This window comes from Onychostoma macrolepis, chromosome 21 (assembly GCF_012432095.1).
Source record: "Onychostoma macrolepis isolate SWU-2019 chromosome 21, ASM1243209v1, whole genome shotgun sequence".
NCBI classification, from domain to species: Eukaryota; Metazoa; Chordata; class Actinopteri; order Cypriniformes; family Cyprinidae; genus Onychostoma; species Onychostoma macrolepis.
The window spans coordinates 11135490-11162287 of record NC_081175.1 but is presented as its reverse complement, the minus strand read 5'-3'; the positions used below and the strand labels follow the sequence as shown (position 1 = coordinate 11162287).

The 26798-nt window shown below is 39.4% G+C and overlaps 1 protein-coding gene across 9 annotated transcripts in view; it reads left to right on the top strand.

Annotated features, from left to right (window-relative positions):
* Positions 1–26798, top strand: part of tenm2b (teneurin transmembrane protein 2b) — a 191887-nt gene that overhangs the window by 116004 nt on the left and 49085 nt on the right. For all 9 annotated transcript variants that reach the window (XM_058759077.1, XM_058759075.1, XM_058759085.1 and 6 more), the window contains 2 exons: positions 7656–7881; positions 23383–23621. In XM_058759077.1, coding sequence (XP_058615060.1) covers positions 7656–7881; positions 23383–23621 — 465 coding nt within the window. The remainder of the gene's footprint in view (positions 1–7655; positions 7882–23382; positions 23622–26798) is intronic.

The following is a 26798-nucleotide window of genomic DNA, read 5'->3' as shown; positions in this document are numbered from 1 at the left end:
CACACTTTTTAATGTATATATGCAAGTTAAATATATGATTATTTAAAAAAAGAAAAAGATTTTTAATCATGCATATATGTGACCCTGGACCACAAAACCAGTCAAATATTGAAAAAAAATTGCCTTTAAAGTAATTGCCAAATTAAATCCTTAGCAATGCATATTACTAATCAAAAATTAAGTTTTGCTATATTTACGGTAATACATATTTTACAAAATATCTTCATGGAACACATTTTATATATTTGCTTGAATGTATGCATAAAAATGACTAAAACATAAACAATTATGTCTAACACTTTAAAATAAGATCAGCTACTGTATCTGTTAAAATCTTTATACTGATGCATAAAGTGCAATAGTGGTTGTAATTTTTATACTGAAAATCACTGTCAAAAAAGCACTGAAAATGACTGGAAAGAAAGAAAGAAAAAGCAAGCAAGCAAGAAAGAATAGAATAAATAAGCCATTAAATTATCTGACTAATACTGATATTCTAATAATAATAATAATAATGGTCGATGTTGGTATGTTGTATAAGCACAGTTACGAGACATACAAGCTGTTCAACATACATTATAGGTCTGAGGTGGCAGCAGAGCACACTGCGCCCCGTTCCTCCCACCCCTGAAGCGAGAGTAATTGGTATGCACTGATGTTCTTCTCCTCCGCGTGCATGTGTGTGTGATTATTCTGCAGTGAGACGGGTCGTGCTCGAGCCTCTCGTTCTCAGAGGTGTCATCCACGCGGCCGAGGTGTGCTCGGGAACCAGAGCTTAATGTGCGTCTGGGAGACCTGTCTTGTCAGTTCACTCGCTCTTTTTCCCATCCCTCTCTCCCTCAGCCGTTCCCTCAATCGCCTTACACTCTTCCCGTCAGAGTTTCTGTGGCGCACTCCGTTCCTCCTTCCTCTGTCATCCTCTCCCTGTCGAGTCATCCTGTTCACCCAGTTTCCAGCCCTCTGTGCGGCTCGCCGCTCGCCGCTCCTGGAAAGAGCTTCGCTCTTAGCGTGCTAATGCCGCAGATAAATTATTCATGTCTAGTTTCTGTGTTGTTCTTTTCGCTATTTCTAGAGTGTCTTGTCTGTGGGAAAAAAATGGTAATAAGGAAATTGGTGGAAGTTTGTGTCATGGCTTGAGCTCTATGTTTTCAGCTGTGAGGCGAATAAAACGGTTTCATTTGTGTCAGTCAAGCGTCAGAATAAATTATATATTAGGGGACCTAAACATTTGCAGTATAATGAATGTAATTGTGATTTGTAAATTGTTTGGGTGGCATTTGTAATCAGAGTAGGATGTCATTACTCCCTAATTAGTGGAGGCAAGTGTCTGAGACTGACCAGACTGTGTGTATTTTCTTTTACACTCACTTTTATAATATGTGACCCTGAACCACAAAACCAGTCATTTGTGAATGTTTACACTTTTCAGGGAAATTAAAAGAACAGTTTACCCCAAAATAAAGAAGGTATTTTGAAGGATAATATTGGTGAGCATTGAATTACTTGTATGGGCAATTCAACATTGTGTTGGGACAGTGTATCATCTATATTTTAATTCATTGCACTGAGGCATTTCTCAAAATATCTTCTTTCGTGTTCCACACAAGAAAGAAATTCACACAGATTTGTAACGACATAAGGGTGAGCAAAATTGTAATGTTTGAGTGAACTACCCTTTAAATCCTCAAAATGTACATTATATATGACCTGCATATTAAACTGGAATATTTAAAAAAATGTTTAAATATGACACTCTTCAGCTTTAAATCCTAGAACTAAGACGAAGAAGAAGGAAAGGCCAGCTGGTGTCCAGCACTGAGCTATTTTTGTCCATCTGGATCCTCAGTTCTTCAATAGCACAGGAGGGAGACGTCAGCTGATCTCACTGTATCTCTCTGCATGCAGATCTGACTTTTGCTGAGAATAAAACCGCTTCATATGTCAAGACAGTATATTGTAGGAAATAGTGATGGGTGGCATGACTGTGTCAGCTGGTGTTTTGCGATTTTGCAATACAGTTTGTACTGCAATCTGGTTCTCGCAGTCCTAGAAAAATCGGGTAACTTTAAAAGAGTGATTCTTGGAAAAATAATAGATATTTTATAATCAATGTAATTTTTTTAAATTATGGTCATTTTAATTTATTTCTTGAAATATTCTTACTGAGTCTGTTCTGTTAAAATAAAGAAATAAATAAAGAAACCTTATCTAGTCATCACAAACAATAATAGGAAAAATACTTTTAAATTAATTGGTCAGAAAGTGTGGGAACCCGGCCACAGTAGATGAATCAGTCGGAATGACGTTACACTTAACATGTGAGAGCTTGAGAAGTTGTTATCAAAGGGTGTTGATAAGCACGTCAGTATAGCTGTTATCGCTTGCCAAACTGATTCACGTCATGCGTGTATGTGTTTATGTGTTGTCTATATTAATAAGCCCATGAGGCTTATCCGGTCACAACTATAGCAGTTATATAGTTTTACTTTTGTTGTGTTAAATGACTGAAGAATCTGTTTTGCACTGATGCAAGACTGGTTATAATTGTAGTTTTTGATTTGTGTCCATTGAGTTCCAAATATTTAAAAAAAACATTGGAGATGATGTTACTGTCAAAAAAAAAAAAAAATTGAACAGAAGCATTACCACATGGTTTGGATCGGTTAGATTTTTCATGTATTGTTTTTGACATTTTGACATATTGTGCTCACCAAGGCTGCATTTATTTAATTTAAAATACAGTAATAACTGTAATATTGTGAAATACAATTATAATTTACATTTACAAGAACTCTTTTCTATTTTATTCTTTTTTATTTTCTGTGATGGCAAATGGAATTGGATGAAAAGCTGAATTTTCAGCAGCCATTAGTCCAGTCTTCAGTCTCACATGATCCTTCAGAAATGATATGCTGGAGAAACATGTCTTATTATTATCAACACTGAAACCATTGCGTGTGTTAATATTTTTGTAGAAACTCTAATACTTTTTTTGGATTCTTTGATGAATAGAAAGTTCAGAAGAACATAATTTATTTTAAATAGAGATCTTTTGTAACATTATTAACTGTCACAATTGATCAGTTTAATGCATCCTTTCAGAATAAAAGAAAACCTTACTGACCATAATCAATTCTTGGTTGAATTTCCAGGAAAATGCATTACTCATATCATGACATACTGTAAAATTTCAGTTGTACCACCTACCCCAGTAGGGCGTTGTTTTTTGCTCAGCTCTGAAGGCGATGTGTGCTGTAACTTTGTAGTTTGCTGAGTTCCAAATGCATTGCAGTAGCACATGTTTATATGTTTTTTAATTAGTTGCAGATATTTTTGTATATTAGTTCAGTGTTCACATGTTCATACCTTCGAATGACAGTGTGAACATGTTATTGACAAGGTTCCCATACTCCCACTCAGTGAAGCTCTGAAATATTGTTGCTTGTCATAAACTGTCTAGCCAGATCTGTCGAGCGAGGGAAAGAAAAAAAAAAAAACGGCGGTTGGTGCGTGAAGAATTAGTCTGAGGATGGATGAAAGACAGAAGGTGGTTGGCCACCAATCATGACACCTCATTGCTCTCTCCTTCTCTTTCTCTTTCCTTCTCTTTCTGTAAACACTCAACTCTATAGCACGGAGCTCAATTGCCCCCGCTCTGTCTCCAGGCTCCTCCTGCCACATTTAGATTGTGTCTTTTATCATTCCAAATTGACATTTATGCTTTTACTCCTATTGTTTTTCCACCGTTCCCACCGCTCATGTTGGGCAATTTATTTTAATCCCTGTCATGGCATGGCCTATAGCCTAGCAAAGCTTGGCTGCAGTAATTTCACCATTGCCATGCGCTGGAAACAAGAAGCCGCCATGCAGAGCTGTTGTCCCATGTCTCTTCTTCCATTCCTCCGCCTGTCTCACCAGCACCAGCTCATTTCTTCTGGCCCGTTCGCTCTCTCTCGCATCTGTCCTTCTCTTTCTGTTCCTTTTTTTTACACTCTTTTTACTAAAGATTTAGCTCAATGGTGTATTTTTTTTTTTACTTATTGTACAGTCAACTATAAAAAAAATACAATAAATAATATAAAATAGAAATTAAATATAATAAATAAATAGAAATGATAATGACAAAACAAATATCAAAATAATAATAATAATACAATTTTTTTTTAAATAAATTGAAAATAAATTAATTAATTAACCATCTGTCCGACCAGTAGCAGACCCGAAGCCGTTTTGAAAATGGTAAAATCTGATCATTACAATACAATCTGCAGATTATGATATATCTTTTGTATCTGGTTCTGTACAAATAAAATGAAACTAGCTAGATATAATCTGTGTGTGTGTGTGTGTGTGTGTACTTGTTTATGCTACATTGCGGGGACCAAATGTCCCCACAAGGGTAGTAAAACCTTTAAATGTTTGACATTAGGGTAAAACAAATATTAAAAATAGTAAATTATGTTTATCTGAAAGTGTAACAATGCAATAGGGTTTTCTGTAAGGGGTAGGTTTAGTGTAAGGGGATAGAAAATATCGTTTGGTCAGAATAAAAGTAATAGAAGTCTATGGAAAGTCCCCACAGTTCACAGAAACAAACGTGTGTGTGTGTGTGTGTGTGTTTGGGGGCAGGGCAAGAGACACACCTTCTATATTATTCCGCTTGATTTCCAAATTCTCGCGGCTTCATCTGTCGCTTGTGTAGCCAGACAGAGCAAGCCAAATAAATGATATTTTCCACTATCTTTATAGCAGTTTCTCATTGATATGCCTTGAATGTAAATGTGTCTTTTTGTTTGGTTTTTTTAAAGAAGGACAGGCTGGCAGGAAGAGCAGGAAGTTTCGATTTAGGCAAAAAGGCCTTTTCTGAACCCACATAGTGTCGCATTCCCTGTGTTGCTTGTCGACTATTTTGTCTGCCTCCGCCGCTCGCTCACTGAATCAAAACTCAATTATTCATAAACACTGCTAAATGGTGAAGAACGGAAAGCTGAGGGAGAAAGAAACACAGCCTTTTGAAAAGAGAAAGTGATGATGGAGGCTGGTGGGAAATAAATGAATGTCAGTAACGGAGGACAGAATAGCTTCACAGCTGTTTCGTGTCCCAATAAATCGAGCATTATGGAGCCTGTGTTATAAGCGGAAGTTTTGAGAGGGAACGAGCTGCAGGAGAGCAGAATCTGTGACCTTGTGTCGTGAAAGAGTTTCTTTCCCTGCACAAAATGAAGCTCTTTTAGTTCGTTTTACAGAACTCAGTCATGAACAACACCAGGGTGAAATTTTGTTATTGTCTCTATTGCAAGAGAAGAAGACCTGCCTTAGCTGATTTTGTCTTAGTTCTTTGAGATTAGGATACTGAATGTCCTTCTGTTGTGTATTGTACAATTTATTTATTATTTGATTGTTTACCCTCTAGGGTAGACTGATGTATTTTTTTTCTCTCTCCCTTTCTTGTGCATCATTCATATATGTCATATGACAATAAAATAATACAAATTGTTAGTGTGTCAACAGTGATAAAGCATAGCTATTTTTTATTTAATTTATGTAATTACAAAACATCTTTAATGTTTAAGTCATTATTGTGAACATTGTAGTGAAATCCAGAACTATTTTATACATTGAATGGAAAATGTTCATTTATATGATTCATTTTAAAAACAGATTCTTCTGTTATCGGCCTATTTCCTCCTCTTAGCTTTTGTTATTTGCAAAATCCACCATTGGTTGACCTCTAGTCATATGTTCAATTAAGTTGCCGTATCATCCGTTGGAGGAATGTTCCAGAGAGCAAATTCATAGCCACACACTCTGGCAATCAATATCTCTTTCCACAGGCGTCTTAAACGACCCCCTGACTTCTACCTCCTGCTTGGGAAAGATGTGCACATTACAGTGAGAGATTTTGTATTTAGGCTCTTTCACGTAACTAATAGCTAATAACAGTAGTCGCCTGTAATCTCTGCATTACTGTACTGACTTTAGCTCAGTTCTCCGGCTGTGAGCTCCACGTCCAGGATAATGGAAGCGCAGGAGCGGCCCATTGTCCCTCTGTGATTCCAGCGCTTCACACTGAGACCCCTGGCGTGCCGTTCTCACATGCGAACGAGAAGAGAATCCCAGAAGCACCATCCTTTATTTGCCGATTGAAGGCCACTGTCACAACAGCCCATTCAGACGGCGTTTCTTCTGCGCCTGTCGCATCAATTTCGGCCGACTACGCCAGGTCCCCTTGAAAAAACAAAGAATGATGCCTCGGTCGTGGCAGCGGTTTAAACCCTTAAAAGCACAAGTTCCTCCCTGCCTTTGTTCCAGTGTGTGGAAAGTGGCTGGGCTGGTTTTGATGGGCATGTCATTGGGCGATAATCCAGTGTTTTGAGCACCATTGTTGGAGCCGAAGAGTTCCTCCAGAGTTCCTCTGGCGCTGTAAGCTGAGAGAGCAGGGCTTTGTGCCCGGCCGGGTTTTGTCGCGCTCCGTTTTTAGAGCGCTCTGACACACTGCATGTAGAGAGATTACACAGCCCTGGCCCTCAGACCGTAGCCGATCTCCCGTTGGTCTAAAATCCTCTTTCATCTCGGAACCTCTTCTTAAGGGACACAAAGGCACTTTTGAATCCCTTGCTTTCCCCTCTTTTCACAGGCTCCTGGAAGAATTTGCTTCCGTTTGACCTCATGCGCCGATGCCGGGAGGTGCGGCGGAGGGTGTGAAACGCGCATTATCATATTCACTGTGTTGTTTGCAACCGTTACGTTGAAGAAAAACAAATAAAAGGTGGAATATATGACAGAAATAAACCCAGGCCTTTGAGGTAGTTCATGTGGATAATTGAATTTTTACTTTAGACACTCAGGAATGTAGACACATCTGTTAAACCTCTAGACACGCTTGAAAACAATATTTGCTCAGAGACCGTCAGGTGGGACAAATATCTTAGTTTATTATGTGCTGTAAAACATAGTACCTACCTATGTATCTCGGTTGTTGATGATTGCCGATTTTAAGATGATTTCATAATAATGACACTACATGCTGTCATTAAATGTTTATAAAATAAAACACTTTTTCATGTCTAAATCATAAGACACTGGACTATTTCTCTTATTATTGCAATTATTTTGTATAGTATGTTATATTATATTATTACATTTAGAATTCATAGTATGTAATAGTATATAATAGAATTATATATTTACATATTATAATATAATAATTATATTATATTTAGAATTCATATTATTAATCTGTAGTCAAGTATAAATGTTAAAATAAATGTTAAATATATTTTTTTTTATTGTAGCAAGCTTGTCAGGAGCTAGAAGGCAATACAAATTTATTGTTGTTTTCATACTCATAGAATATGATTTATTTCTCCACCTAGCAATAGATTTTATCAAAGTCTTATTTTTGTGTTTGCTTAGATCTTATTATCCGTAATTGATCCTTCTCTCTGTTGCATTATGTCTAGCATTTCACCTCTCCTTCTTTCAGTTACAAGCGTTTCACGCATGACTATTGAACAGTAAACAGATTAGAGTTGCACTGAATCAAAGCAACCTGAACAACTTGATGTTCTGAATTTGTGGTCTAAAACATTTTACAGACAGCATCCTATAAGAGAAGTTCTGTGGTTTATCTCCCTTTTCTCTCTCTCTTTCAGGTGCGTCCAGTCATCACAGTCAGACCTCCCTGCGACCTCCTCTACCTCCCCCGCACAACCACCACCAATCATCGGCTAATTCCCTCAATCGCAGCAACCAGGCCAGCCGGCGGAACCCGCAGAGCCACGCACCTACTGCCGCCCCGCCAGATGGACCCTCCACCCCTGAATCCGTCCAGCTCCAGGACAGTTGGGCTCTTAACAGCAGTGTCCCGCTGGAGACACGGTAAGTTTCACAAAAACACCAAAAGACACCTGCTAGGGCTGCAGATTTCATTTTGGGAAAATTATAGAGTTTTTATTGACAGCATATTGTGTTATTATGATCTCTTGTGTTATGTCTTAATAAAGGGGGCAGTATTGTTATATTATAAAAATATATAAAATATATTATAAAATATTAAGATTCAAATTATATAATAAAATACAACATAAAACATAATAATTGTTCAAATGCATTATTCATTTCCATTCATACTGTTACAATACCAACAATTATTTAATACAATATTATAATCCATTTGTTTAATGACTAATTATACCAGAATTGTATAGTGTTTTTATCAAATATAAATATATACATATAAAAGAAAATGAAAAAGTAAATGAACATTTACTACTAATACAAAACAAGATTTTTACAAAACTACAGTTTTACATAATATACGTTTTTATATTTTATGTTTATATTAATAATTATTTAAATGCATTATTTTCATTTATATTACATTCAGTTATATTTAAATTGAATTATATAAAATAATATAATCTATATATTTTTGTGAGTAATTATATAGTAATTGTCCTAAATAAAATACAATTTTCAATCACTAGAATGCACTTCCAGACTTAAATATATATTGTATATACTGTATAAATATATATATATTTCACTTGAGCATTTATAATATATACATATTTTGATTTTTGGCAGTCACTGCATCTAAGTATACCCCAGTCTACAGTGCACAGACACAAAAGACACAAAGTCAGATCACCCACCCACCCACCCTGAGACCCTCACCTGTCACACTCACACACACATTGGATTGTGTGTGCTGGGTCTCTGCGGGTTGTATTTTTTTGTTTGTTTATTTTGTAGTATAGTGTATCCCTTCTTGCAGGACTGCAGGATTGCTCTCCTTGACTCAACAATACTCTCCTCTATTGCCGTATACACTATTTATGAGACACACACTCTTTTTGTGTCTATTTCTTGTTCTCTCTCTCTCTTTTTCTTCAGTTCCCATCCCCCTATCGTTCAGATGTTTTATTCACCAGGTGCTCCGATACACATCACAACCCAGTTACTTTATTACCCCACCCAGCACCACGCCGCATGTCCAATACCATGTCGGCACATACGTTCACACCGCTGAATTCATGAAGAGCCAGGCCACACACATGCATAAACACACATTCACACACACTCCACGTCCATCAGCGCCAGTCACCATCCATCTCCACACAGATCCCTCTTGCTCTGTCTCTCCGTCGCTCTCTCCCATAAAAAAATTGACACTCACTTTCAGATGAAGCAAGCGCCGCCTGAAAAATAGGTCATGCGATGGCACGCATGCAAAGCAGGGCTGCAACGGCGTGCACGGGATACGAAAAGTTCTGCTTTGAATGCTAGAGTACTAGCAAGAGAGGAATAGGGCCATATGGTGACAGATTGGTTGAGAGTCACAGAAAGTGAGGAATGTGCAGCTGTCACATTAGATGAAGTGTCTCAGTGGTCGGGAGTCTGGAGCCGAGGGGACCGCAGGTGGAGTTTGGAGGGAGTTTTTACCGCCGACGCATGCAGCTGCATCCCAGTTCATCGCAGTTTTAAGCGGCCGCAGGTTTGCTTCTTCAATATTCTCCATGCACACGCACGCAAATGCACTCTCAGATCCTTCAAATGTATCAAGCTGCCTCCAGACGTTGGACGGACTACCCACAATCCCCTGACACTTCAAAGCTCTACCCTTGGCTGGCAGATTAGAATGACTTCTTTCAGGGCATATGGACGTGACCTCAAACACCCTCTACCTCATATTGCTTTGTCTGTTAGACAGCCATGTCTGCCACAAAGTGCAAACCCAGCACTTCTCACGAAAGTTTCATGAGATAAATACCATCGGGTATTTACAGAGGCAATTTGGAGCTACTCTCAGCTCTGCCGTGTTTTTGTAGTGGAGTCGGTGGGGTGATTTGACCCACTATTTGATGCAGCTGTCTGCCCTGTGGCTATTAGGATGTGTGAAAAAAAAAAAAAACCGTTAGCAAATGATCAACAATATTTTAAAAAAAGATATAAAATACATAAAAATATTATAACATATATAAAAAATAATATTTAAAAATATAAAATTACACTACACTAAAACGAAGCTCAATGCATTAAAGGCAAAAATATATTTTAGACCATTATAAGATCATAAATAATAGTGCTGTCAAACAATTAATCACGATTAATTGCATCCAAAATAAAACATTTGGTGTATGTATGTATGTGTGCTGTGTATTTTTGTTATGTATATATAAATACACACACATGCATGTATATATTTCAGAAAAAATATGTTATGTTTAAATATTAAATATATTTATTTATAATATAAATTATATGAATATAAATATAGACATGTAAATACATGTAAATATTTTCAAAATATATACTGTATGTGTGTGTATTTATATATGCATAATATATATACACAGAACACACACATATATTATGCAAACAAAAACTTATTTTGGATGCGATTAATCACGATTAATCATTTGACAGCACTACTAAATTATTTTAACATCTGAAATATATGACATGGAACTTGGTTTAGGAAGCATGTTTAGGGTGGTACCATCATACATAAACTAAAATAAAAATATTAACTGAAAACACTGAATCCTAAAAAAATCCTAAAAATTCTAAAATATAAAAATATGTAATTGCGCATTAAGCAGCAATTATTTTTTTTATTTTTTTTTATTATTATTTATTTATTTTTTTACTATTTGTGACCCATGCTGGCAAAATGAGTTGGAATGAGCACATTTTCAAAAATGAGTTCTATTTAGTTTCACATTCTCCATTAAAATACCTTCAAAATGAATGATATATGACTTGTTGGAATCGGACGAAAAATGACTGAGGTACAACTTTTTGAAGGCGATAGAGTCAGCAGAGTTAATTTTGAGAAAAATCGAGTTAAAGTTTTCTGAAGATTCCAAAGCAAAATCGCCAAGCAAAGTTGCATATTTTCTTCCAATTTATTTCTTAATAATAATTACTATATTATTAATCACAATATAGCTATTTTTTATTTTATCTTTGTTATTAAAAATAAGAACAAAAATGCAAATAAACAGTGTTTTAATCAAGAGCAGCGAGTGATTCCATCTTTTCTTTTAATGTATGATTAACATTGAGACAGATCTATATTAAGACTTACTGTAATGCATGGATCTAATATAATGTTACACATCAGATTTTTCCCCAAACATTAAAGGGCACCTATTATGCAAAATCCACTTTTACATGGTGTTTGGACATAAATGTGTGTTGGCAGTGTGTGAACACAAGCACCCTACAATAATAAAAATCCACCCACTCCTCATTTTTTAATCCCCTTTAAACCAAGTCAGTCTCACTAGGCCTGCCATTTTGATTCTCACCGCAGTGTGACGTCACATTTCGGAGGGCTGGGCCACGGGGGTTGATTGACAGCCCTGCATTGCTATAGTTTGCATAGTTAGCTGTCCATTTTCAATATCTGTCAACAATGTCTCGCAAGCGATCTCTGTGCTCTGTGTTTGGATGCAAGACTGAACATAAGAGTCTTAATTTTCTCCCAACATCTGAGCTGCTGAGGACGCTGTGCATTACTTTCATTTTTCAAGGTAATGTGCCTCAAAATCTACCTAAATACATGTATCACTCCAGACTCCTTTGTGAATGTCATGCCGTTATAGTGCTTAGCATTTTAACCGTATTTGTGTGCGCCGTTTGTAGCATGAGATTCCTTCGCGCAGCTCGGTCAGTTGATCCGGGGTCAGGTCAGCATGGCGCGAGCTCTGTAACATCGCGCTGTTTCGTCCTACTTTCAGTGCATTTGACTTCCCATATGTACGGCTAAACTCCAGTTCTCTCGCTCTCAGTTCTGTAGCGTCTACTGGCTGTCTATTGCTGTAGGTATGCAATGCAGAGAGAGGTATACGCGACACCCTCTTCTGGAGACGGGGAGGGAATATGCAGCTTATTTGCATTAAAGCCATACACTCCAAATCAGCTCTTTTTTAGACACACCCCAAAAATGACATTTTCCAGCTGTTATAATAAATGATCTGTGGGGTATTTTGGGCTGAAACTTCACAGACACATTCTGGGGACACCCAAGGCCAATATTACATCTTGTAAAAAGGAACATAATAGGGACATAATGTTTGTGTGAATCTCACCGAGACATATTTTGCAAAAATGAACTTTATAGGGACATTGTGCGCTCTCTGAGAGGCGCGTCTTATGCACATGCTTTGCAAATTTCAGTCAGCTGACCATATTTCACTGGTTTGGACTCGTCATGTAATCGAGAATTCATTATGAATATTCACAAAGCTGGAATGTTGCACTTTGCAACAATAGATCTACAACTTGTGGTGAGAAGCAGCAGCAGTCATCCAGAAGTGAGCAGAGAAAAAATTTACTACTCTCAGAAAACCTACAAATAAAGATCATTTTAGATGTTTAATTACTATTTTGAGCGTCGGGATCACTAGAAGAGGGCTTTTAAAACTCATTTTTGTGAAAACTTCAAATTCGACCAAAACTGAAATTTTTCACTTCTTTTGCCTGTAGCTCAAAATTAAGCTCAATGAACTGATTTGCTAAACAAACCATCGGAATGAACGGATTCAATAAAACAAATATCAGATTTCCCAACCGTATTACAAATAGATAGGAGAGCGTGTTTCATTACTCATAGCATCGGTTGTCATGCTATACCGTTACTTACTGGAAAAAGTAGCTTGTTTCTGGAAAAGCTGTTTTCTATTTTGAAAGCAGCTGAACTACTGTCAAGCAAAAACTACTGCACTGAAAAATACTAGTTACATTAGAAGCATCATTTCTTTTAGTTGTAATTAGCTATGTCTTAAATCTCTTGGTGACAGATGAAAATAAACCATTTCCTTGTGCTGGCCAGTCACACAAGTGGACCTTAATATGCACGTTTTCCCAAGCTTATTGGTCTACATGAACAGACTCGTTCAACGCTCTTACAGTTTCTGCTGCACAGAGGGGAAACTCCAGATGCTCAAAGGTTTGAAAAAATGCAGGCTCACGGTGTCTAGCTATGCAAAAGTAATTATCTTATGAAATATGATCTCCGTCGTTATCTCCCGTCAGTGCATAAGAAATGGCCCAGTTCTGAGGAGCAGCAGAGAGAAGAAACTTTTTTTATTCAAACTGTTTTCCTCCGGGATGTCACACCACCATCAAAATCTCAACTGAGTGTGTGCTAATAGCGCAATATCAGAGTGCGCTGAACACTTGAGCTCTGGGAGCTCTCCTCCATAGTCTAGAGTTTTCAGCCTCGTGTTCAGGAAGCTAAGTATTTATGTGGAAAAAAAACTGGGCCTGCCACAGAGACGGAGCCCAATTAGAGGTGGTTTACTTGGGCTTAAACTCCTGCAGTGCCCCCCTGAGCTGGAGCTAATGACGGTGTGCTCCATCTTAGTGGACGGAAATGGGAGAAGATTCTCTATTAGGCGTCAGCGAAGAGCTTGTGTGCCTGCCTGCTGTCTTTTTCTTTTCTTTTTCTCTTCTATTGCTCTCCCCGTGGGCTTGTTTGAAACACCGTTGTCATTTCTCTCACTTGTTCTGCACATGACTTGTCAACCCCTAACAGGCCTCTGACTTCTCCGCAGACAAATACAGAGAAGAAATACTTGCCTTTCCTGCTCTGAATCTCAGCTATCACTAACTGCTTTTGTTCATTGCCAGATATATAAATGGATCAGGTGGAATCTGCAGACTTTTGTGCACAGATTTGGGCTGGAGGGGATCTGTGGACAGAATGAAACTTGGTCAAATTTGTTAAGCTGAGAGTACATGTTCAGTAGTAGCAGAAAATATATAGACTTCCATTCAAAAGTTTGGTACATGTAAGATTTTTTGATGTTTCTGAAGTATCTTCTCTAGTAAAAAAGTAATATATTTAAAAATACTTTGATTTCATACTAAGTATATTTCGAGTCTGTTAACATATTTACTGATATATTGCTCAAGACCTATTGATATAAAAATAATAATTAAACTTTATTTGAAGTACTGCTTGTACACTATGCACATTTCTTAATATTAAGCTTAAAATGTATTTTAATGTGACTATTGATGTGGATTGTATGATCTTTAAATAATATTGGTCTTTAAATGCAAGATATTTAAGACATTCCTAAAGTATACTTGCAATAGTTCCACTTTAGCACAATCATATACTTAAGCATATCATAAGTTGGACTTCAGCACTACTTCTGTACAATTAAACTGCATTAAGTACAAAATGAGTTGTTCCAATTTAGCAGACATTAAGTATACCAGTTTAGTATACTAAAAGTACATAAATATGTAAATGTATTTGTAGTATACTTAATTAGAAATAAGTGTGTTTCAAATACATTTTAGTATATTTATTATTCATTATGGTTATGCTCACCAAGACTGCGTTTATTTAATCAAAATACAATAAAAACAGCAATATTTTGCTATATTATTAACATTTAAAATAACAGTCTTCTATTTTAATATATTTTGAAATGAATTATATTCCTGTGAATATAATTCATATCAATATAATCATTTTAGCAGCCATTACGCCAGAAATCATTCTTAAAGAAACATCATTTGTGAACCATTTCTTATTATCACAGATAAAAAGAGATGCGCTGCTTAATATTTTTTGTGCAAACCATTTTTTTTTTTTTTTCAGGATTCTGTACTGAATGATTTCTTTTTAAACAGTATTTAGTTGAAATAGGATCTTTTAATAATCCTTGCTGAATAAAAGTATTAATTTTCTTAAAAATAATCTGACCTCAAACATTTGAACTGTAGTGAATAATATTTGTTTTTTGATTGTGTATTTTATTTTTCTGTCAATATGTTCAGTTAAAAATTTCATTTACTTTCTGACAAATAAAAACATAATAATAATAAAAAAAAAAAAAAAAAAAATATATATATATATATATATATATATATATATATATATATATATATATATATATACTTTTGTGGTGGTCCTTTGAAATATGTGGTGACTGGTGAGGCAAGAAAAAAATCTACTCTTGAAATATAACTGAAACTGAAATATTACCTCACTGTTGAGCCCTAGGATTTCAGCGGGTAGAGATGCTGCTGTATAGGCCTGACTATAATGTACCTAATCAGGCAATTATACAGTATAATATACAAATCCTTTAATACCTCTGTGCATGCATTAATTCTGTCTTTTATGGGATTTACGTTTACATGGGTTTACATTTCATCTGGGCTGAGCAGTATATACTTTTGTGACATTGTTGTGTATTCAAAATGCATTTACAGATTCACTTGAACTGCTGTTTTTTCCCCACTCTCAATGGCCAAAATGTGGATGCTTCAATTCCCAGATGGTACAAAATGGAGACGTCTTGTGCGACATTATTTTCTTAAGTGGATGGGAATAGCTCTTATCTAAGACACTTCACTAGCTGGAGACGGATGAGAATAAAGTGGACAGAATGTAACAACCTCAGTTTGAGGTTTCTGAATGCTGCCACTGCATCTTATATTGAGCACGGCAGTAGATCAATGTGCTGTATGAGAGAGAGAGAGTCTCTAGTGAGCCCTTTCAATGGACCTCAACATAAAACCATTTTTGGTTGGCTGGGCTTCCTGTGTAGACATTTATCATATTTTGAGTTTGTGGAAATAAACAGCAGACTTGCATCTTTGAAGTGACCATATATTTTGGTCATTACATGCAAACAGCAAAGGACCTTGGCTCTGTAAAACATGTTGAACACCAAACCAGAGGCTTTGTCACTGAATCGGAAATCCCAATTAGGCTGAATGTTTTGGACAGTTCAAACTGTTTATGTATTTGTGTGGAATACTAATTCACCTTGAGAGATGTTTGTGTATGGCGTTCTCTGTTAAAATCTTATGTTTGCTTGTTAATTGCTCTGGACCTTTCCGCTTCTCCCACAGGAGAAGAGAAAAGGTGTTTACTGTGAAAGTGAGATTTCTTGCAACTTTGCCTTGTTTCTGCTTATTGCCGTTTTTCTCGGCCGTGCTCTGTTTGCGCTGGTTGGTTGGTGTGGAAGGTTTGCTGGTGAGATGTCCCAGTAGGGTGAGCATTCTCTGATTGGTTTGCTGCTGTTTATTTGCTAAAACAAGTTTTTTTTTAACAAATAAAAATGTGCAAAAACTTGAGATTGGTATTTTTTTTTTCACTTTGATGAAGAAGCTCTAGGAATTCATATCACAGTAATCTGTGATAAACGTGTTTGCATCATCTTGAGGAATTATTGTGATTTTTATGGTAGAAGTTGAAAAAAACATTAAGCATATTTGTTCATTTGATAATGTAGATTTGTTAAGGTTAAGCAGACTTTTTTATGTGTATATATAAAATTATTGTGTTGTTTTTTTCTTTCTTTCCAAACTCCTAGCCCAATGCCAAATTTCCTTGTAATATTTAATTTTTAAAGTTGTTTTTAGTGTTATCATGGTACCTACATTTCAGTAGTTGTCAGGAGTCCGGGTCCTGCGTTTCTCCCTCTCACCACCAGAGGTCTCTGTCTCCTGGATTCTATTCCCCAAACTCCACTCACCTCATTATTGATTAATTTGCCCCAGCTGTTTTCCTGATTGCCGTCCCTATTTAGGCTTCCTGTGTTTTCTGTTCGGGGCTCGTTTGTCTCACTTTTGTGCCAGGTATGCCTGTGACTTATGTCTGCCCTGTGCCTTGTGTATGTCTTGTTTTCAGTGGTTGTGTTTACTCTGGCTTTTTCCTTCGGGTGGTTTCATTGTGTTTTGGTTTATTTTGTAATTTGTAAATAAAGAAAATTCCTTTTGCCAGCATTTGAGTCTTCGTCTCTCCCGTCCCGTGACAGTACAAACGAGCCACTTGAAGACTCAGCGGCAATGGGAATTTTCTTGTACCCAGCTCCGGGTCGACAGAGGAACCAAGCCCCAGCCAGTGGGCCGCATCCCTGCCCACAAAACAATCGCCCCTTCGGGCGGTACGCCGAAGACCTCTTCGAGGCAGGCCTGGAGCTAGGGATTGGAGGGAGCACCCTCATCCACCTGTTTCTAGCGGGCCTGGATGAGCCTGTCAACCGGGAGGAGCTGGGGGAGCTAGATACGTGGTCCTATTGGGAAATGGTCGACCACGTCATCTATTTGAAGGAGGTGGAGCTGCGGGAGGGTGCCCCCCTCCCAGTCTGGGCTGTTGCTCCAGAACCTCCTCGGATCGTGCCAGCCACTTCCAGAATCTCGGGGTCTTTCTTTGGGTGCCCCGGGCTGAGACGCAGCGTGGAGGATCCTCCGCTGATGTCGGTGAGGGGAGCGGTGGTTCCCGCTCACAAAACTCCCGAAGCGGCGGTTCCCACTCACAAAGCTCCCGCGCCCTCTCACAAAGCTCCCGAAGCGGTCTGCTGAGCTTTTCTCCGAGGGGGCGGGGCTTATCTCAGGCCTTCCCGAGGTGGCGGTTCCCGCTCACGAAGTTCCCGAGGCGGCAGTGCCCGTTCACGATCCTCCCGAGGCGGCGGTGCCCGCTCACAATCCTCTTGAGGCGGAGGCACCCGCTCACGGTCCTCCTGAGGCGCCGGCGTTCGCTCACGAAGCTCACGAAGCTCACGAAGCTCACGAAGCTCCCAAAGCGGCGGTGTCCGCTGAACTTTTCTCCAAGGAGGCGGGGCTCATCTCAGGCCTTTCTGAGGTGGCAGTGCCCGTTCACGATCCTCCCGAGACGGCGGTGCCCGCTCACGTTCCTCTCAAGGCGGCGGCGCCCGCTCACAATGCTCCCGAGGCGGCATTGTCCGCTCGCGGTTCCCCCAAGGCGGCGGGGCCCATCTCAGGCCTTTCCGAGGCGGCGGTGCCCTTTCACGATCCTCCTGAGGCAGCGGTGCCCTTTCACGATCCTCCTGAGGCGGGGCCCATCTCAGGCCTTTCCGAGGCGGCGGTGCCCTTTCACGATCCTCCTGAGGCAGCGGTGCCCTTTCACGATCCTCCTGAGGCAGTGGTGCCCTCTCACGAGGTTCCCGAAGCGGCGGTGCCCGCTCACGATCGTCCCGAAGCGGCAGTGGCCGCTCACGTTCCTCTCAAGGCGGCGGCGCCCGCTCACAATGCTCCCGAGGCGGCGGTGTCCGCTCGCGGTTCCCCCAAGGCGGCGGTGTCCGCTCACGTTCCTCCCGAAGCGGCGGCGCCCAGTCACGAAGCTCCCAAAGCAGCGGTGCCCGCTCACGAGGTTCCCGAAGCGGCGGTGCCCTTTCACGATCGTCCTGAAGCGGCGGTGCCCGCTCACAAAGCTCACAAAGCTCCCGATTCTCCCGAGGCGGCGGTGTTCGCTAACGATCCTCCCGAGGCGGCGGCGCCCGTTCACAAAGCTCACAAAGCTCCCGATCCTCCCGAGGCGGCGGCTCCCGCTCACGATCCTCCCGAGGTGGCGGTGTTCGCTCACGATCCTCCCGAGACGGCGGCGCCCGTTCACAAGGCTCACAAAGCTCCCGATCCTCCCGAGGCGGCGGCTCCCGCTCACGATCCTCCCGAGGTGGCGGTGTTCGCTCACGATCCTCCCGAGACGGCGGCGCCCGTTCACAAGGCTCCCGAAGCAGCGGAGCCAGCCACTGCCTGTTTCAGGGTGGCAGCTCCACACACACTGCTGTGGTGGCCGCTGGTTCTGCCCTGGGTCCCCATCCCGCGGCGCTGCCTCAGTCCCCGGGTCCCCCACCAGCACATGGACATGGCCCCCCATCCCTCCCCTTCCCCTGCTCTGTTCCCGCCTGGCCATCCCCCTGGTTGGGTGCTTGGGAACGTCTGGAAGCCATTCCTTAGAGGGGGGGTCATGTCAGGAGTCTGGGTCCTGCGTTTCTCCCTCTCACCACCAGAGGTCACTGTCTCCTGGATTCTATTCCCCAAACTCCACTCACCTCATTATTGATTAATTTGCCCCAGCTGTTTTCCTGATTGCCGTCCCTATTTAGGCTTCCTGTGTTTTCTGTTCGGGGCTCGTTTGTCTCACTTTTGTGCCAGGTATGCCTGTGACTTATGTCTGCCCTGTGCCTTGTGTATGTCTTGTTTTCAGTGGTTGTGTTTACTCTGGCTTTTTCCCCTTCGGGGTGGTTTCATTTGTGTTCTGGTTTATTTTGTAATTTGTAAATAAAGAAAATTCCTTTTGCCAGCATTTGAGTCTTTGTCTCTCCCGTCCCGTGACAGTAGTCAGTACCAATACCAGTAAAATCCCACAGTTCTCGGTACCATAGTAAAAGCTATTGTAATGCTATTAATAATTATAAGTAAAGACGTTAAAACAGTAGCATGTAGCCTTCACATATTGTTCAATTATGTAAACATTGGCTGCTTTTCCACCATCAACCGAAGAAGAACAACAAGGAATGATTCCAGTTATGTTTCCACTTAACTTGGCTCGACACGGCATGGTTAGGAACTGTTCTCAGCTATTGGTTTCTCTCTGTAGCTGGCCAAGCGTGCTATTTGAGCAAAATAAACAGAAATATCTGATCATCCTCCATAACGTAATTGCTATTTACATATCATACTCAGGGCCCTATTAACCATTGGGCTAGGCGGGGCTGAACCCCTGGGGCCCGAGCAAGGAGGGGGCCTGTGATTGGCTGTGGAATAGATTGACAGGTCGTTGGTAGCGCCGATCGCCAAAGCCCCACCACGCCCCCCACTTATTAGCGCTATTATTTAGTGAAGCTTTTCCATAAATTTCATTCACGTTTGAATTTGTTTTACCAATCAAATGCATTTATTTTATATTTTGCTTTTGAACGACCTGTGTATCTATCAGGTGACCTCTGCATTCGCACTCACCTCTCTTCGCTTCGTTCTGGCATAATCTGGAAATGGTCATGCAAAGAACAATCTTCTGTGAGTAAAAATGTCAACTATTCTAAAAAAAAAAATGAGGAGAGAGGGAAAAACACGAGTTATTGTAAAGCTATCAGGTTATTTTACTAAAGCTGATGTTGGAGTGGAAGTTGTGGAACAGCAAGTGGACCGGACACATGTTGAATTACGAGCTCTGTTATCACCCCCACAGTGGAAAATGAAACCAAATCTGTGCCATCTTGCCTGGATCTGCACAGAATGGACCCTTTTAAGCAACAAGAACTGTTCAGCCTAATGCTGGAAAAGCAGCAAGTATTAAAACGATCAAATGAAAGTAATAAAATAACAAAGAAACACATTACAGGTAACAGAACAAGTGGCCGGTCTACACTGCAAGACTTAATGCACAGATCTATTTTGACAACAAATTGGTTTTGTCCTATCCATTGCTATAGTTATCACAATATCAAACATCACTTTAGAGACTTTTGTCACTTTAGAAACTTTACAGTGTGTACATAGCATGAAAAATTACTTTTTATTCAAATGGGTTATAAACAGGAAGTGAGCAAAGACACTCTCTTTTAATCAATGAAGCTCACATCTTGTTTATTCGTTGTTGGTTACTTTGTTCGCTCAAGCTGAATGAACTTTGGCAGTTCTCACTTACACACCTCTGAATGGCCATTGCGTTCACATACTCAACCAACGTATCTTTGATTGGCTACAATGTTCACTGTTACAAAAACACGTTGTAAATTGAAACCTTTGATGCTCTTCACTTACTCAAATATGGGAGCGTTTGAAAGCAGCCGCCTATCAGTGGGTCAGTACTTGGTACTACCGCTACTGTAGAAAGACTGGCATCATTCAATTTTTTTAAATGTATTGTATTGACTTGGTACCAAAATACCAATACTTTTGACAACACTAGTTATTTAAATGAAAAATCCATTGCAACCAAAACTTGACTGCATACTATAGTATATATAATAACCAACTTGTTACACTTGTAACACAAAGATAGATAGATGATAAATGGATAGATGATAGATAGATCTGTCTCTTTGATTCTGTATAACCTCCAAACCTTCTTGTGAAAAGCACAGCGACACTAAAAACGTATAAGATGGAGTATCAATTAATTTTCCTTCTGCATGCCATTTTGCAATTAGTGTCCGTCAGATATGATGCAGCTTTGAGTCACATGCCTGATAGCCACAGGGTCTGTCCTGTCTGTCTCTGTATGTGTGCTCATTAATCACTGTGTGTATGTGTGTAAACCGAACCTAAGTGTTGTTTCCATTACCTTGTAGATGTAGCTCAGGGGTTAATGACTGTGGGTCACAGTATGAATATATTGCTACTCTAACGCTTTTATGGGCCGCTTAGTTCTCTTTCCTTTTCGGTCCTTCTCCATTTATCCATCCCCGTCTCCCTTTCACACATCTCTCCTCTTCAGTGTAATGCAATTTGGCCTAGAGGGTCGATTATTCACATGGCCCCGATGTCTGGCTTTAACGCTTCTCTTAAGTTGATTTATCTAACACGTCTGTCAAGCCATATGATGGAATATGTTTGGACTTCAAAGCATTTCCTGGATATTATCTACTCTTTAAATATAGATTTTGAACTGCATTATTTATTTTTAGATTTTCTTCTTGTATACTATTATGATGACACATAGCAAGTCCCTGCTATGGAAAGACAATGTTTAATATTCTGTGCTGTGTGTTATTAAGCTAGAATGGAAAAAAAAAGATTGTCTGCCTGCTTTCAGATGAATGGTAAAGGCTTGAATGAGTTACCTTGAGCCAGAGCTTGTCCACAGATGGCCGTGACTGCACAGCAAGATTGCACTGTTTAGTGCGAGGCCACACGTACAAAGTAAAGGCAGCAGAGTAGGGAATGACAGATTTTCTCTCTACCCACTTCACTGCTCTCATCCAGCTCGTATGAAAAACACAGTTCAAACTCACCCACTTATTCTGCTGTGAATTCAACCCACAGCTGCGCAGGAACCTGACAGTGCCATTTCACAACCTGTTACTTCTTTCCAGCGCTGAAATGAGCAGCAGCAACCGAACGCAGAAAAGAGAACAATTCAAACTAAAATGAAAATTCTATCCTTTTTTTCTCACCCTCATGTCTTTCCAAACTCATATGACTTTCTTTCTTCTCTGGACCTGAAAAGGAGAAGTTCAAAAGAGCAGTTCATACATTTAAAGAAAACAGTGACCAGGGCCTGACAAGCTCAAAAAATAAAAGAAAAAAAAAATACTCTTTTTGAAAGATAATAATCTACAATCATCTGAACCCATACAATGGATTTAAATGGAAATTTAAATTGTTATTCAATCAAAATCTGTCAAATCTCATTCACACTTCCACATCACAACTGCCAAGTCACGTGACATGCAAGAACCAGTGCCATTCATATATTGATTGGCTGCTAAAAAATCAGCTTTGCATCATACAAATAAATTACACTTTAAAACAAATTAAAATATTTAAATTAATAAAATTCTGTATGTTTCATTAAATAATGCACTCTTGGTGAGCATAGGAGACTTCAAAAACATACAGACCCCAAACTTTAAACAGTATGTTGAATAACATGAAGGTGAGTAGATGGTGTTAGATGTTATTCTAGTGTATTTCTAGCTGTAGATTTGTAGTTGAGTTTCTGGCCAGTGCTCATGGGTTGTTCTGGCTGTGGGCAGCAGGGAGCAGTTGGATGCCTAGCAGGGGGGCGACAGAGAGGCCTGTTGGAGTCAGAGTGGACCGCCTGTCCCGAACAAGACACATGGACAAAGATCTGAGGCTGGTTTAGCATAGGACCTCAGCCTGAGCCAAACCTAGTGCTCATCAAAGCTTCCTGGTCAACTGTCGTCTGCTGTCATCCCCTTCCCATCTGCCCCCATCCACAAACGCACACACACGTTCTCCCTTTTAGCCCACCTTTGACTCCAATGTTATTGCATTATTTGCAGTAACATTGCCCTCCACGTCACCGCAAACCGGTGCTTTGCTGAGCACTTTATCATCACCATGACCTCTTGTGTTATGTCTGATAGTGATAATCTTTTGAATTATAAAGGTTTGATGCAGTCCAATGTGCTTAGACCTGTTATTCAGTATCCTACTGAGCACAGGGATTAAACAACAACAAAAATCAATTCTCTCTGCTGACCATTCGATTGGAGTTGTCTTTATGATGCATTCAGTCTTCACTGCTGGTACACAAAGTAGTAGTCTAATGAGTTGTGTTAAACGAGCCTCATTTAAAGCCATTATTGTAAAAATTGAACTGGTTGTTAGAAAAACTACAGCATGAGAACAAAATGAATAACATGAGCTTCTGGAAAATGTGAATGAAACAAATAGCATACTCCCCAGAGTTAGCCATTAAATAAGCTTAAACAGGCTTTTTTTAGTCATTCAGCTCATTAAAGAAGATTTTTATGAGATTTATCAAAGTCCAGTAAAGCCGTGGGCATTTTGACAATTTTCAGAACATTTAGTCTAGAAGTAAGATAAGAAAAAGATTTTTATTCTGTTGATTTAAAAGGTGCTGACAAGTGCTGTGTTATCTTTCTTTTTTCTTTCTTCTTGTAGGCACTTTCTTTTCAAGACGCCGTCTGGGAGCACTCCTCTGTTCAGCAGCTCTTCACCAGGTTATCCATTGACCGGTGGTACCGTCTACTCCCCACCACCCCGGCTCTTACCCAGAAACACATTCTCCAGGAGCTCCTTCAAGCTGAAGAAGCCCTCCAAGTACTGCAGCTGGAAATGCGCTGCTGTGTCTGCGATCGCAGCCGCTGTGCTGCTGGCCGTCCTGCTGTCTTATGTCATAGGTATGTCCTTCAAATCTTTGTTTGTCATGGAAAATTTTATCCCCAAATAATACTGTATGCAGCTAGGATCTACTACAGAGGAAGCATCCCCAGTTGTTCAGGAGGTGTTTGTATTTCATTAGTAGATGTTAAAATTAGTGCTGTCAAACAATTAATCGAGATTAATCGCATCCAAAATAAACGTTTTTGTTTACATAATATATGTGTACTGTGTATATTTATTATGTTACATTTATATATGAAGTATATTTATATATAATATAAATTATATGAATATAAACATATACATGTAAATACATGTAAATATTTTCAAAATATATGCTGCATGTGTGTGTATTTATATATATGCGATTAATCATTTGACAGCACTAATTCAAATGAATTGCAATCTGGCATTGAATTTGTTTTGCTGAGTGTTTGATTCAGTTGTGATCAGTGGCAGAAAAATTCAGCATACACAGCTGAGGCAAGTCTTTAATATTTTGTTATATGAACCACGTGCTTCAAAGAAACTTTCTTTGCATAACAGTAACTTTTCAAGCAATTTATCATGATGCAAACTGTGATATTTAATTCACATTTTACAATTCAATCATGCATAATTAGGTCCTGAACTGAATTCATGGATCCTTGATGGATCATTTATTGCTGTCTAAACAATAAGTCAGCAACCACGGCATGATAAATCAATTAATTTAATTAGACACTCCTTAAATGTCATGAGCACGAATTAGCGTAGTTAGCAGAGGGTTTGCCGGGCAGTCTCAGTGTCCTCTAGCACACCATGGCCTTTCAAAGCTCAAAGAATGACCCTGAGATGACTCACTCAGAAGAATGACATTTATCACGAAGAACGAAGCGCTTCAAAGCGTCTTTGATAAACCATTGATGTGTGTTATTGTTGTGGTACAATTGCAGCAAAGCAAATACCCACGCAGAGGGGCGGAAGGAGCCTCAGCGTGTGGACGTTTACTTCAGACGGCAACATGTGATTCATCTGCTGTTTGATATGAGCTGTGATTCGGATGTATTTGGGAAGTAGGGTTTGGTCTTATCAAGGCACCTCTCTGCAGGGAGTGTTGCTTAGTTTCAAATCTAAAGTTCCTCTCTTTTTATAAAAAAAGATTTATGTTAAGTTCTTAGTAACGGAGAAGCAAAAAGTAGTAAAAAGTTGTTCTGATGCATCCTCAAGTGAATTAAAAAAAAAAAAAAAAAGACAGGAAAAAAAAAACACATTTTAGTGTATTTTCGTGGTAGAGTGTTGCACTTGAATTGTAAGGAAAAGCAAAAGAGACTGTGTGTAGAGTCCGATAAGAGTCGGATCCCTTCCAGAAACACAGTCGACGGTAAATGTCACCAAGCACCTTGAGTCTGCGCCAGTCTGCGAGAGAGTTGCACCTTTACAAAGCAGTGAAGAAAACAACGCTCTGTCACATTTACAATTTCAATATCTCATTTGTTTTTCTTTGTTTATTTTGCAGGCGTACTTGGCTTCTGCCTTATTTTTAGTTTTTGTGCACATTTCCGAGTTGGTTTTTGCCTCAATACCGTCAGACATTTATAAATATACACACATATAAACACACTCTGAATATATGCTCAAGGTACTTTTGATGTGAGTGTGTTTTTAAATGAGAGTGTATTTGTGTGTGTCATGCGCAGTGGCCTGTAAAGTGTTCTGTAAACTATTCCAAAACCTCAGGGACTTTTTGCCGGTACAATGGGACTCTTAATGCATATGTGTGGCTGGTCCACTGAGCTGTAACCACCCACTGAGCAACACTGTTCATTGCCTGAATCGCACAGGTTCTTGAAAAGTTTCCACCAGACTTCACACAACACATTTGTATTTGAACGCACACTCGGACTGAAAGCTGCACTTCTTCTGGTCCATACCGTACACCACATAATATTGTGCTTTGTTTTGTTTTCCTTGGATATTATAAGTAATGTTGCCTCTTTCAAAAGAAATAATAGTGTATTATAGTCCTCATAATACATAATTAATTGTATTTTCTAATAGTAGTATAATTTGGCATTATATTTTAATATTATTTTCCAGTAATTTCTCAAGCATTTGTTTATTATATGATAAATACAGTTTGGAATCTGTCAGTGTTTTCTCTCTCTCTCTCTCTCTCTCTCTCTGTCTCTCTCTCAGCAGCCATGTCTTCAGTGTCAAATGATCCTTCGGAAATTATTCTAATATGCTGATTTGGTGCTCAAAAACTATTTCTTAAAATTATCAGTGTTGTGCTGCTTAATATTTTTTTGTGGAAAACATGATAACTTTTGCAGTTATTGATGAATAGAAAGTTCAAAAGAACTAATAAACAGCCAATATGTTAATTATATGCATGCTAATAAGCAACTGAGAATTGGTCTCTATATTAAAGTGTTACCTATTTTGTTCTTGAAAGTATCATAAAAGGTTTTCCAAGCCATATGAAACAAACATGAATAAATTTCTAATCTGGCACATGTGTTTGAAACTATACCTTTTTTTTTTTTAAATTCCTTTTATTTATTTTGAACCTTCATATGTTGACCAGATAGCAGTCAGCAGAGAGTTGTCACTTTCATTTTTATCTGTGGCAGTAATATGAACTAGCTTCAACACACATTTGCATTATTAATAAAAGAATATAATTCCAGTTCCAGAATTCCAAGTGCGCTCCCATTAAAAATCAAGCATTCCAGTGCTTTGTCCACTGCTCACCCGGGGCATCATTACATTGTCAAGCTCTTGGATGGCTGATCCAGAGAATGTTTGTCTTGTCATTCTTGTGTCAGAGGCAGCATCCTTTGCCTGAGATTTGGATGCAGGTTGCTAGGAGACAGGTGTTGCGGTCCTGATGTGGGAGGAAGTGGGGAGGTGGGGGTTCAACACGGGGCTCAGCGGATACGTCTGGCTGCCATAAGGCCACTGTGACTAATCTGGACTAATTGCTGAAAGATGATGAAAGAAGCAGATGAAAGAAGGAGAGATAAATGATGGATGTCTAAAGGCTAAGTGAAGTATTCTGCCCCCCACCGCCTCCACGCAAACATAGATGCAGCGGATAGCTGAGTGTGTTGCGTTCTGTGCATACGAACATCAGTTTTAATGAAGAGTTAAGTGAGAGCCACAGTCTAGATGACCTGAATCTCTCAGGAGACAGTGAGGGATTCGACCGC